Consider the following 12,832-nt stretch of genomic DNA (forward strand, 5'->3'; position numbering starts at 1 on the left):
AGAGCTGAGAAAGTATGCCTATTTTTTTATATTCTAAGGTGGCAAACGAGCAAGCGGCCACATGAATTCAACGAAATGGCGAAGCGACTGCTGCCCATAGACATCCGCAATTGCAGATGCGTTATGGGTCTATTATTTATTCGAAATAAATATAACACAATTTGTACAATGTATTGTCATTACACTGCAGTAATAATTCCATTAGTTTTCATAAAAGTTTAATTACAGTAATCAATAACATTGTCGAATTCATAAAATAGCCTCTTATAGAAATTTGGTTTACTTTACATGATTGTATTTTTTTTTAATAACTACAATAAAAAGATATATTAGATCTTGTTCTCGGTGACTCTGGTGCCGTCTTGCAGGTTTGTGTTAGTGTTGGTGCGGGAACTGCGAGCCACGGACGGACTCCTCACGTGCAGCACTGACTCCACTAATACCTCCTCCACGAACGGCTTGCCTTCTACATCTGAAAGATACGTTAATAAAAACATCCTGTATATTATGATGGTCAAAGGGATCTATGGCGGACGTTGGCAGAAAGACAGCTTCGATTAAGCAATAAAAACTAAAACTACACCTGATCAAAATTGCAGGGCTAAGGTTAAGAAGGGTTAAGAATTGAATAAGTGAGACATTTCAAAACTTCATATTCCAACGTTTATTTCCGTATTAAAGGAGTCTCAAAATATAATGTATTTATTTATGTATGTATGTATCTCTTTCTATTATTTATGAGATTTTGCTTTATTAATATGAACAATTAAATGTTTGTTGATCTTTTCATATTACATTTATATATTATTTTAATGTTCCATTATTTTTATTAATTTAAAATGATTTAAAATAAATGAAATTCATTTTGTGAATTAAAATAAATACTTTATTTGGACAATTTAAAAATAATTGATTGTATTTTAAAGCGGAGTATTAAACATTAATACATAACTAATTTAAATTCCCGTCGTAATTACGTGCCATTTATTAAAGTCCTTTAAGCCATTAATATATTACTAGCTATTAGAGAAATGAGCGTTAATTTATAAAAAAACAACTGATTATTAATATTACTAACCGTGGGTTTCTTAGACCAAAATCTCTGTATATATCATATCGTCATCCTTGTCATTATTTTTTATAAACTAGAGATAACAATATATGTTTAAAAACAGGGATTTTGGCCTCAAAAACCCATGGTAAGTAGTAAATAAACATCTATTAAATCTCTCCTTTACATCAATTCATTAAATTTTGTTTCCCATTGGACATATCGAATTTTTCACGTTATCATTCATGTGTCATTTATTGTACAATTGAAGTAATTAATTACCAGTCACACGCTAATATATTTCACTTACCTATATATGTATATATATATATATATATATATATATATATATATATATATATATATATATATATATATATATAATAGGTAAGTGAAATATAGAATATGTTTCACTTTTATTGTACGCCAGCTATCTGCCGCGACTGCGTTCGCGCGGGATTAAAAAAAAACTTAATTAGTAACCTGGGTGTTCTTTAAAACTATGTTCTGCATCTATGCCAAATTTCAGCAAGAACCGTTGAGCCGATCTGGAGACACCTAACAAACATCCGTACATCTAAACGCATTTATAATATTAGTAAGAAGTAACATTATGCTATGTTTCACTTTTTCTTTGTCTAACGTAAAAATGTTGTATTAAAAAAAAACAATTACTCATAAATTAAAGAAGCTGAGTCATGCCACAGGTTAAAAAGATAAAAAATAAATAAATGGTCATAACAAAAGAATTAATTTAATTCACTACTTGAAATACGCCCTTGATAAGCTGGCCTCTTTGAATAAATAAGTAAATGTATAATAAAAAAGGTTTTAGTGCGTTCTTCGCTGGCCAGTTTTTATTTACAAATGGTTTTGATCTATTTTATAAAAAATAATTGTGCAATTAATGTGTAATGGAGTAAAACAGGTTCTCTAAAGATGAAACTAGACCTTGTTATAGAAATATGTAGCCTGGATGTTGCATTTAAATGGTGCGCTCGGAAAGTTTCGTCGGGATTATCGTAGACCTAGGCACGTTCTTGACTTTCAAGTCGATGCAATTACTATCGCCCAGGCTAAACTCAAAAATCACAGACAGATTACACGCCGCAGTCGATGTCGGCTGCGCCAATCATTCTCGCGATACGGCCTCATAGCAGGCAGGTTTTCTCCTATTAATAGTAGAAGCGTTGCTGGAGTTTCTTCCGCCACTTCTTCTCCCAGCGCTAACGCTTTCCGAAGTGGAAGTAATGTTAATTGCATTAGTATTAATAATAGCAATCAGATAATAGCAACCGATCAAGCCGAGGTTCGGCCCTCTCGGGCACCCTTGAATCGGAATGCTAAACGCGTAATGAGTGACAGCCCAAGCCGAGGTCCCCTCTCGGGGGCCCTTGCGGCCCAGTCACTCCATGGAGCGTCCACCGAAGCGACCTAAGAGCTCGGTGATCTCCCAATCCGGTAATAATAACGAAGTAACAGCCCGAGCCGAGGCCCGAGGGAGCCCTCGAGCCTAGTTACTCTTAAACGAGGTTTAGGCTAAGCGCCATCTGCGCCCGGCCACCTCAAGCCCGGTGAAACTGTAAATGCCTCTTCAAGACAAACAGTGACCAGTCAGTCAAAAAAAAATGGTCTTGCGTATTATCCACGATGAAGTTAAAAAATTACTACGATTTGAACAAAATATCATACAACAAAATATCAAATCAAATATTTTCTTGAAAAAAATTGCTACATAATCGCAGTGATTAACTTTTAGATCCGAGACTAGAATCAAAATCTAACAACACACAAAATGATACAAAATACACGTTATCAGTGTTTGCTGGATCGTTGCCATCATTGCACTATAATTCTAAAAAGAGACGTAAAATGCGAGCCGATCAATTAATCTACGTAGAATGTTGTTCTTTGTTGCATTTAAATATTAAAATAACAATAAAGCAAGTACATTCAAGTAAGATTCGATTTATAAATATATAATGGAAATGAACCGGCGCTTGCAAACTAATGTGAGTTCATTAAATAAAGTGTAAATGTTTCTTACCTGGGTTGATTTGTAGTTTTGACTGTGGTGCAGTTTTGACAAAGGAGATAGATAAAATAAACAGCGACAGTAGTATTATGGCACGCATCGTGACTGACGGACAGAAACTGCGCTTTCGAACGTCTATCGGTGCATGTTAGTTGGTAGGGTTATTCTGTAACAATTTTGTAACCAGATCAATTATAGTAATTGACATATCTTAACTATAATATTTAGATTATTAAAAAACTCTGTTAGATACTTGATTTCTTCCAATTAATTTCTTATATTTTTGCCAACGATTACAATAGAGTTCAAACGATAAGATTACATTTCATTTATTTAGTACTGTTATAAATTAAGACTTGGAAATGTCATTTTTTATGAGAATAACTCTGGTCAACGTTTGCATAACCAGAGCCGTGGTGAATGTTGGCGCCGCGACGTTTGGTTCCTGATTGGCCCATCATATGGTACAGCGGTATGTGAGTGGTGGTGGCTGTGTTACCATTATCACACGGCGAAGAACATATCATGTTAGTGGTAATTCTTTCTATAATGTTTACGCCTGGATTTAAGTTAGTAACACATACCGCGTAAGCGAATTGGAACTATAACAGAGCGTAATGCCTGTAGAAAATTGAGACACGAATACAGATATGCACTAGTGCTTCCAAACTCAGCACTTTGTTTATTATATTTGGTTTCTAACAGCGAGCCTGTCTGTTAAACGGTTTGACGGATAGAAATAAATTAACACTGCCATAATTATGTGATATGCAATAATTCATGAAAATATTCAAAGTGTAAGTACGTCGATATTCTTGCAAATACAGTCTACTAATTCGATGTGTATTCATTCTAATAATGCGAGAGAGTGCTGTTGATTTATTCAAATACTCACAGCTTACAAAATCGTATCTTTGTTCTGTGAATAAGTACGCAATACCGCGTTACTTTAAATTGCTCAGTTAACATTTTTAGCGATAGAACAAGTGGTTCTAGTTATTGTAAAAATTAAAAGAAGGAACAAAAGTTGGAAATAAAATAAGCCTTATGTTAAATTTATTCTTTATTTCTAAGTTTAAAAATAATATTTAAAACAAATTAAGCAGATAACATTAATTCTTTCGTCTTAATTATATTAAATATAACTTCAAAACAATTTCATTTAAATTTAATCTAAAACATAAAATTTTACTGATTTGATTAAATCGTGAATTTCTTTAATTTATTTAATTTATTATCTTAATTAGTTCGATGACCTAACATTTTGCATAGTTGAAAATGCATCTTTCGGGGCAACGAACGAAAAATTAAATTAAATTAAATTCTTATCGCATAATCTGTGTTTTGTTAGAAGCTTCTATCTAAAAAAACTCATAAATTTTTATGAATTGTGACTCACTGATATTTCTCGTCATCTTACTCATGTAATTTAATGTACGTCTCGTAATTTATTGCCACACGTTAAAAAGCTGATCTAAATTTTGATGCTTAAAAGGATTTTTCAAAACCGGTTTTAACGGGTCCAAGCTGTTTATCATATTTCTAGCAAACCAAGGTTCTATATTTGGCGGTTGATAAAACTGTATTGGACGAAAGATGAAATTATTAAACATTGGCATTATTGGATCCAATCTTGGAATGTTTGGCCAATAAAATGTTGGTGATTTGGTATAAGTAGATGAAGAAACTGATATGGATCCTGGTTTCATCTGGATAAAACCGGTTGCTATGCCTACGTTGTTATTTATTGGATACGTATACATCATAGTGTCTCCATTTTTCCTAACAGTCATTCCTGGAGTGGTGTAAAAGTTAACATCTCCGAATTTTATTTGATTACTAGAAGTATGACCAGCTGCCCTTACTTCTATGCCGTTATTGTTTTGAATTGTCGCATATCCTTGATATCTATCACTGCCTGTTGTTTCTGTGAAGGCACCTGAAAAAGAAACAAGGTATTTTTATAGATATCACTAGCTGTCGCCCGCGACTCCGTCCGCGCGCAGTTAAAAAAAAAACTTAATGGGGGGGGGGGGGGGTTTATGAAAAATAGATGTTGGCCGATTCTCAGACCTACTGAATATGCTCACAAAATTTCATGAGAATCGGTCAAGCCGTTTCGGAGGAGTACGGGAACGAAAACTGTGACACGAGAATTTTATATATTAGATAATATAATTGTTAATTATTTTAGTTCTACACTGATCTTTTATTTTATAGAAGTATTACCTTTGCAAGTTAAAGTTGTAAAAGTAATAATTATACAAGGATATAGAATGATAGACATCTTGTCTAGTCTAAACTTGAAATGCAAGCGGGTCACACGATCTCTCTCTTTATATTCTCTTCATAAACTTTTTGTTTATAGGTTAAGGTCTGTAATACACAGTAGAGCATAAAGTAAATTCAAATATATTTGGATTGAGAAATTATTATAATATTTATAAAATTATTGTATTAATTACGGCGAATTGACAATAAATTAATTGATAAAATAATAAACATACTAGCTTTTACCCGCGACTCCGTCCGCGCGGAATAAAAAATAGAAAACGGGGTAAAAATTATCCTATGTCCGTTTCCTGGTTCTAAGCTACCTGCCCACCAATTTTCAGTCAAATCGATTCAGCCGTTCTTGAGTTATAAATAGTGTAACTAACACGACTTTCTTTTATATATATAGATGTGTTAAAAGTAACTCTCTTGATCTTTATTTTTAATATTTATATCTTTATAACAAAACTAGCTATAGCATACACTATAGGAACGACTTTAGGAACAGTTATATATTTTTACTTCTCAACCTGTATCTATCGATTTTGCAAATTAAAAAGTTGATTCACAAATAAAATAGGATCTGTTACTATTAATTAATATGTTTCAAATTAATTATTTAAAACAAATACATAATTAAGTTCATTTACCACTTAATTACATAAGTGTAAATTAATATTGAAGAAATAGTTTAAATTATTTTGTGTATTTACATATTTAGTATGACAAAAAAATATTCATTAACAATACAATGGATTATTGACAAAACTGTAACATCTTCACAAACATGACTTTATAACTAGACTATCTGTCGCCCGCGATTCCATCCGCACGATATTAAAAACTTAGTAAGTAGTATATGTGTTCTTCAAGAATATGTTCTACATCTATGCCAAATTTCATCGAGATCCATTAAACCGTTTTGGAGATACTTTCAAACAAACATCAATCCATCCATCTAAACATTCCCATTTTAAATGTTAGTAAGATTTTTTAAAAGTTATGACTTCGTTACTCGATATATTTATTTAAAGTTGTTTTTTGCTAATTAAATAACTTTAGGTACAATGTTTTTTTCATATTTTCGATAAGGATCGTATATTTTAAATATCGTTTGACTAATTAAAATAAATGATGTCAATCAGAATATCTTTCGTATAAGAGAGGGAATTTAGAATTAGCATGAAATGCAATTAAAAACTGTTTTCATATATCCATATGCAACATAATAAAAGCAAAACTATCGTGTATAATTAAAATATCAAGTATCCATCCTTATTGAGCTGGCAACCTTTTGCCACATTGTCTCTTTGCTCGGCCAAAAAGACTGGTATCCAGGCCAGAAAATATTAATTAAAAAAAATTGTCTCTTTGCATTATAGTATACATGTTTTTGTACCTTGACTGTTTTATTAATGTCAAATACTTTAAATACAAGCTGTAGAAATTAAAGTAAATAATAATATTGACTATAATTAAATACTGCGGAAAGCAAATTAAATCTAAAATTGTATGTGAATTATGTTCTAAATGTTGCTGTGCAATTCGCAAAAACTATATTCAAGTTATTTGATACCTCAGCTTCCTTCTTCAGTATTAATATTAAAAAAATACTCAGATAAAAAGAAACATCACTTTGTTTAATAAAGGCAATAATAACAAATCAAATATGTTCTTTCACGCCTGTGTAATAAATCTTTCAAACGCTCGAAGCGAATATGATAATTCATTCTTTGCATACCTAAGCCATCACTTTGATACAAGCGACCGCGTAAGATAAATTACAAACTGCAAGCTTTTTGATATAACATTCATACTCCGTTCCTCAAGTCCCAGATTTTGTGGACATAAATATTATTCCGTGGTAATAACTTTAGACTTTACGCTAACTTGTGGCTGACCCTCCCAACCAATTTTAAATTATACGTGATGAAAAACTTGATGTAAGTACATATTTGTTAGTCTCTGTGCGTTCCTTCGGAGATCCCGGGACTCTTACCAGTTGCACTTGAGGATGACTACCGAGGGAGTTTTAGTTAGTCAAGTCTCATATAACGTTGTCATTCCCCCAGAAGGCAGGGTAACTTTTGAAAATAAAAGTACATATTTGTTATCTTATTTCATTCTATTATTTATATTTAAAAAGAAAAGAACTGAACGATCTGTCTATCTGAACTAAAAGTACAGATGGACGGATGGATGTTTGTTTGCAGGTACTTAATTCCAAAACAGCTAAACGGATCTGGATGAAATTTGTCATAGAGATATATCACTATCTAGAATTGAGCATAAGTGTTTTTTCTAATTCCACGTTGATGAAGTCGGGGGCAAAGGCTAGTATAGATTTAGATATTTAAACTGTTTACAATAAGGATGATGTTATGCCTAACAAGGTAAGTAATTCAATCGGCTAACTTAACAACAAACCCACGGTTATACAGGTTTCCTTTTACTATCATTACGAATATTTACTTAATGATCCCAAAGGTTGATTTTGAAAAAATTTACGTTTCTAACGAACATTTGAAAATTTAAATAATTATAAAAGAGTTATAGAAAGCGATGGCCGAGGTTACTTAACATCAGCATCATCAACCTGCCCTTCCTATCCCTATGGAGGGTCGGCATAGTATGAACTACTCCTCCATACATTTCTATCAGCCGTCATATCTGAATTTACCCCCTTCTTGCGCATATCCTCTTTCACACAATCCATCCATACTTTCTTTGTTTACTTATGCCGTTTCAATGTCATAAAATTGACATGTTGAAGGTTTGTAAATAAAAATATAGTATTTTTGCAGACTCTCTTTAATTTAAATTTCTATAAATTATAAATGCAATTAGAGATTTTTTTCTATGACGATAAATTAATTGTAATAAATATTATAATAAATTATTATAATTTAAAAGGTTTAATAGAAACCAGTATTGTAAGCGTTGGCATTGGCTGCTTGGAAGCCGGGTGCGTTTACACTGCTGGCGATGCTCTGCTGCACCTGGCTACCTCTCTGCTTGATGGTCTGTGCGGTGCTAGCTTGGTAGTTGCCGTAGTTCTCCGCCGCCGCTACCGCCGCTTCAAAGTTGTTGAATCTGTCGAGGGTTTGTGCGGACGATACGGCGGTTCCCTGGTTACCGATGTTTTGAGCAGACGATACAGCGGATCCTCGGCCGAATCCGTTACTATTGGCAGACGCCACCGCCGACTCGTAGCCCAGACCGTTGTAGTTCTGCGCCGAAGCCGCCGCGGTCTGGTACTGGTTGAAGCCGTTGTTGTAAACATTGGATGCGGCGGAACCGAATCCATTATAAGAGTTAGCCGCCGCTGAGGAGCTCGCCGATCCAAAGTTGCCCAAGTTGCTAGTGATATGGTTGCTAGGCTTTTTCGGGACCGTGACAGCGGCATGGGCGGGTTGGTGATGAGCAATGGTGGCGTGTTGGTGGCTGACGGGATGCTGGACCACAGTATGTTGCTGAGTCGGTTGTTTCACCACACTGTATTGGACGAGTGGCACGGATTGCACCACAATATTATTTTGATGGGCTGGTTGTCGTACTACATTGTGTTGAATTGTCGGGTATTGGACTGCTTGTGGTGCTTGCGCAAAGGCAGTGCCGCTGGCGTAGTTGTTGTTGGCGTTGGCAAAGCTAGATCCGTACGCCTGCGCGTCTCCGCTCTGGAAGGAGCCGGACTGTCCTGACGCATGTCGGATACCGCCGATGTCGCTCGCGAAACCGCTGCCAAAGCTCCACGCCACGCCCGGCGACCGGCCCACACGGAATGTAGCGTCGGGAAGTTCAACTGGAAGCAAAAATAATAAGCGTTAGATATTATTGTTGTAGTAAACTCTATCTACGAAGAGTATGTAGATTTTTAAAATACTTTTTTCAACTACTTGCATGATAACACTGATTATTTTCAGTAATTTTACAATGCACTTACCGATTTCAACAGGCACTGCGTGGCAGGCCGCCAATGCCGCTACGAGGATGATAAACTTTGCCATAGTGTCTGTTGCAAGGACGAGCTTCTCCTTCCGCTGTAACGGTAGTGGATATCCGTGAATCATATCTCCGTGTATATATACTACAAAATGATCCCCACTGCTCATCTCGACTGGGTCATAGATAATGACGAGAAGACGTTGACACCCATAACATTATCGCAAAACTTACGGTAAATTAATTTAATATCGCGATGCTCTGATACCATAAATTTCTTTAAGATCCATTAAATTATTAATTGGCCACATCATCCTTTCTCAACATATTACCTGAATGAATACATTAATGTGTTTAAAAGTAATCTAAAATAATATCACAAGATTTACAAAATTTCACGTAGATTTTCGATTATTTCGAATTATTAATAGTGCTTTGTGATAAAACTCTTAGATGTTTATGATTTACTCTTAGGTTACTACTGACTCTTAGGTTACAGATTGTTCTATAATACATCAATACATTGAATTTTTTGAAAACTTTTCTTTTAACAAGAAGTTTGATTAAATATTTACGATCACTAAACATTATAATTATGATTAATTAAACATAATCGTAACGTTACGTTAAATCGTACAAAACTTTAAGCTCTTTTCGTTTGGTAGTGATCATCACATAAACTCAATTCAGTGATAATGCTATTCTTTATCTATATTCTTGATAATCGTCTTCAATTGGTCATTCAAAAGTTCACTCCAAAGGTCGTTTTGGTCATTCGAAGCAGATGTGGCAGTATATTGGCATTATCAAGCGTCTCTTTATTTTCCTTTAGTAACTGAATTGCTTAGAGTTTTATGCAGAACTATGTGGAGCGTTAATTTAAGAATATTATTCAAACCTTTCTGCGAATTTAACAAGTTTTATTAGTACCTAAAAATCAAGCAGGATACCGTTCGATAGATTTCTTAATAAAAATTAAATTAATTACGTCATTAAGTTTGTTAAAGATCTCATTAGTATGAATTTGGATAATTCAAGTTTTGATCCAGTTTTTACTTTATTGTTATTTATAGATGTGCTATGAGCTATAAAATGAATTGATTAAGGTCATAGAACTGTGATATACATTTTACATGATTTTATTGATGATAAGATCCGCTATCTTTCATAAAATATATTAGTTTTGACAAGACATCTTCGTATTTTATTATTAGAAATTTCATCAAATATAAATTATTAAAAAATTTCAAATATGCAATCAAAATAATTTATTGGGAATTTAAGAGATTTGTATACAGTAAAGATATTGATTTATGTTTGTTTCAAGACAAAGGAAACAAAAAAGAACACAAAACCTTACAAAGAATTCGAAAAATATTATCAACTATGACCTGAACAGGACACGCCTAGGTGATCATCATAAATATAGTGAAATAAAACGCAATAAAATTGTTATACATTTACAGCTTTCCACTATTTTTTATCGTTTAATTTAAAAAAAAAATTGTAGGTAACATATTACTTTTAAAGTGTTACTTGTTACGAACATGTTAGAAAAAAAAATCAATAAAATAATTTCCAAAATTTATTGGTTAAAAACTCGTTAATAATAACCAAAGGATTTCATTATTGTATCGAACGTTACACTTTCTAGTCAGATAATTATCACAGATCGAGTTAATAGACTCAATTTTAGTAACTATAAGTTATTGATTACTTCTATATCCTACATTCCTGTAATCACGTTCATATCCATCATAAGTTGATCCATTCTCATTATTATCTTCATAAATTGGTTTAGTATCTTCACCTTCATCGTAATAATTACCAAAAGGTCCTCGGTAACCATAACCACCATTGGGCTGCCTATTACCTCCATAATAGTTACCGTTAAACTGGTTATTGTTAGCACCGTAACCATTACCAAAGTAACCTGGTCTCCCATAAGAATCATAACCACCGTGGTTTGGATAACCTCCATTGTATTGGTAGTTATTTGGGTAATAACCAGTTCCGAAACCTCCACCGCCTGCATTTGCTGATGATTGTGATTGGCTGATGCCTATATTTATTGGTGGATAGCCTCCTTGTTGGTTCTGATAGTTATGACCTCCGCTGTAGTGCCCACCTCCGCCATACTGTCCTCCTCCGCCTCCGCAAAGTCCTAGTATAGAACAAAGCTTCTTTTTCAACAATAATGTGCGTGGTACTCTTATGTGAGCGACCTCATCAGTTTCTGTAACAAAATAAAGTATATTTAAGTTTATTGTAAAGTAGTTATTAAGAAAATTATAGATAAAACTAAAAGATTTAACGTTAAATTAGAAAAGTGTAAAGGCGAAATATAGAAGTCAAGCGACAAAATAGTCGAAGGAATGGAATTGTAGCTTCCCAACAGTGAAAGAATTTTTCAAAACGATTTAGTAGCTTCGGAGCCTATTCAATGCAAACACACAAACAAACAAACAAATCTTTTTATTATATTATTATTAGGACCAAAACATAATATACAAATTCGCTATAGTTTAGTCCGTCCGGTCAGTGGTAGCTGCCTACCCCTCTGGGTTACGGGTGTGAGTAATGTTGTTGTATAAATAAGTCTATTGAATTGCGATGGTATCTATTTTTAAAAACTGCATCTGAATTGTTATTGTAACTAGAACTACTTTTACTATCAAAATAAAATAACTTCCTTTATGAAAAAAAGCAAGGACGTAATTTCATTTATAATAATTTAACAACAAGGTAACGGTTAGATTAGGATAGAAATGAATCAGCACAGAGTAATGAAAGTAGAAACATTAACCACACAAAAAAATAATTACAACCTTTAGCTACTAGGGTTTGGCACAGAGCCGCAAGCACGGCTACAAAAACTATTGAGTTCATTTTTACTATGTTATACGATATGTTCCGTTATCAAATGTGTTATATTTTGTACACTTAGCAGCATTTTTATAGGTCAATCCGAGGTCTTATCCCACGCACTTTGACATTGGAAAAAACTAAATATTGTTTCCTGCGGAAATAATTGATAGGCAAATTAAGAAGCAATGCCCTTATTTGGATATTCTGAAATTATATTAAATCGATTTGTAATGCAGATTAAAAGACTGGTTTTGCTATTATTACTCGCGAACTAGAAGTTGTAAACCTGTTTCGTTATGAGGAAACTATAAAAAAATTGATGAACTTTTCTAGCCCCCAATTTTTTTACCGATCAGTAAAGGCTTCATAGATAGGCTAGATTAAGTATGAAAACTGTTATTTTTAAAAACAATTTTTTTTAGTCTAGTTTTTTAGGACATGAAAGTATTATATTTTAAGATTGCTCTTTCTAAAAATTAATGGCAGTCATAACTTTATTAATTATATTATGTTAATCATTAGCATAGTTATAATCCATTAGAAGATTTCTGTATCTGACAAATGTCAGGTAAAATTATAAAATCTTAAATCTAGATGCATAAATTCACAAGGTTCCATAAATTTTCCCAAAAAAAAAACAAGATGCCATAAATAAATAAAAC

General features: G+C 33.4%; 3 protein-coding genes across 3 annotated transcripts; all 3 read right to left on the reverse strand.

Annotated features, from left to right (window-relative positions):
- Positions 1–235: 235 nt before the first annotated feature.
- On the reverse strand, positions 236–3,213 carry LOC123722482. The gene is made up of 2 exons (XM_045684332.1): positions 3,099–3,213; positions 236–472 (listed from the first exon to the last, which is right to left on the reverse strand). Exons 1-2 carry the CDS (start codon positions 3,184–3,186, stop codon positions 330–332), a joined length of 231 nt encoding a protein of 76 aa, XP_045540288.1. The 5' UTR covers positions 3,187–3,213; the 3' UTR covers positions 236–329.
- A 5,062-nt stretch (positions 3,214–8,275) lies between these two features.
- LOC106716906 lies at positions 8,276–9,393 on the reverse strand. Its single transcript, XM_014510558.2, has 2 exons — positions 9,304–9,393; positions 8,276–9,162 (listed from the first exon to the last, which is right to left on the reverse strand). Exons 1-2 carry the CDS (start codon positions 9,365–9,367, stop codon positions 8,276–8,278), a joined length of 951 nt encoding a protein of 316 aa, XP_014366044.2. The 5' UTR covers positions 9,368–9,393.
- Positions 9,394–10,908: 1,515 nt separating this feature from the next.
- On the reverse strand, positions 10,909–12,213 carry LOC106716915 (heterogeneous nuclear ribonucleoprotein A3). The gene is made up of 2 exons (XM_014510572.2): positions 12,131–12,213; positions 10,909–11,538 (listed from the first exon to the last, which is right to left on the reverse strand). The coding sequence occupies exons 1-2, from the start codon at positions 12,189–12,191 to the stop codon at positions 11,009–11,011; spliced, it is 591 nt and encodes a 196-aa protein (XP_014366058.2). The 5' UTR covers positions 12,192–12,213; the 3' UTR covers positions 10,909–11,008.
- Between the last annotated feature and the right edge of the window lie 619 nt (positions 12,214–12,832).

This window comes from Papilio machaon, chromosome 2, assembly GCF_912999745.1.
Source record: "Papilio machaon chromosome 2, ilPapMach1.1, whole genome shotgun sequence".
Classification (NCBI taxonomy): Eukaryota; Metazoa; Arthropoda; class Insecta; order Lepidoptera; family Papilionidae; genus Papilio; species Papilio machaon.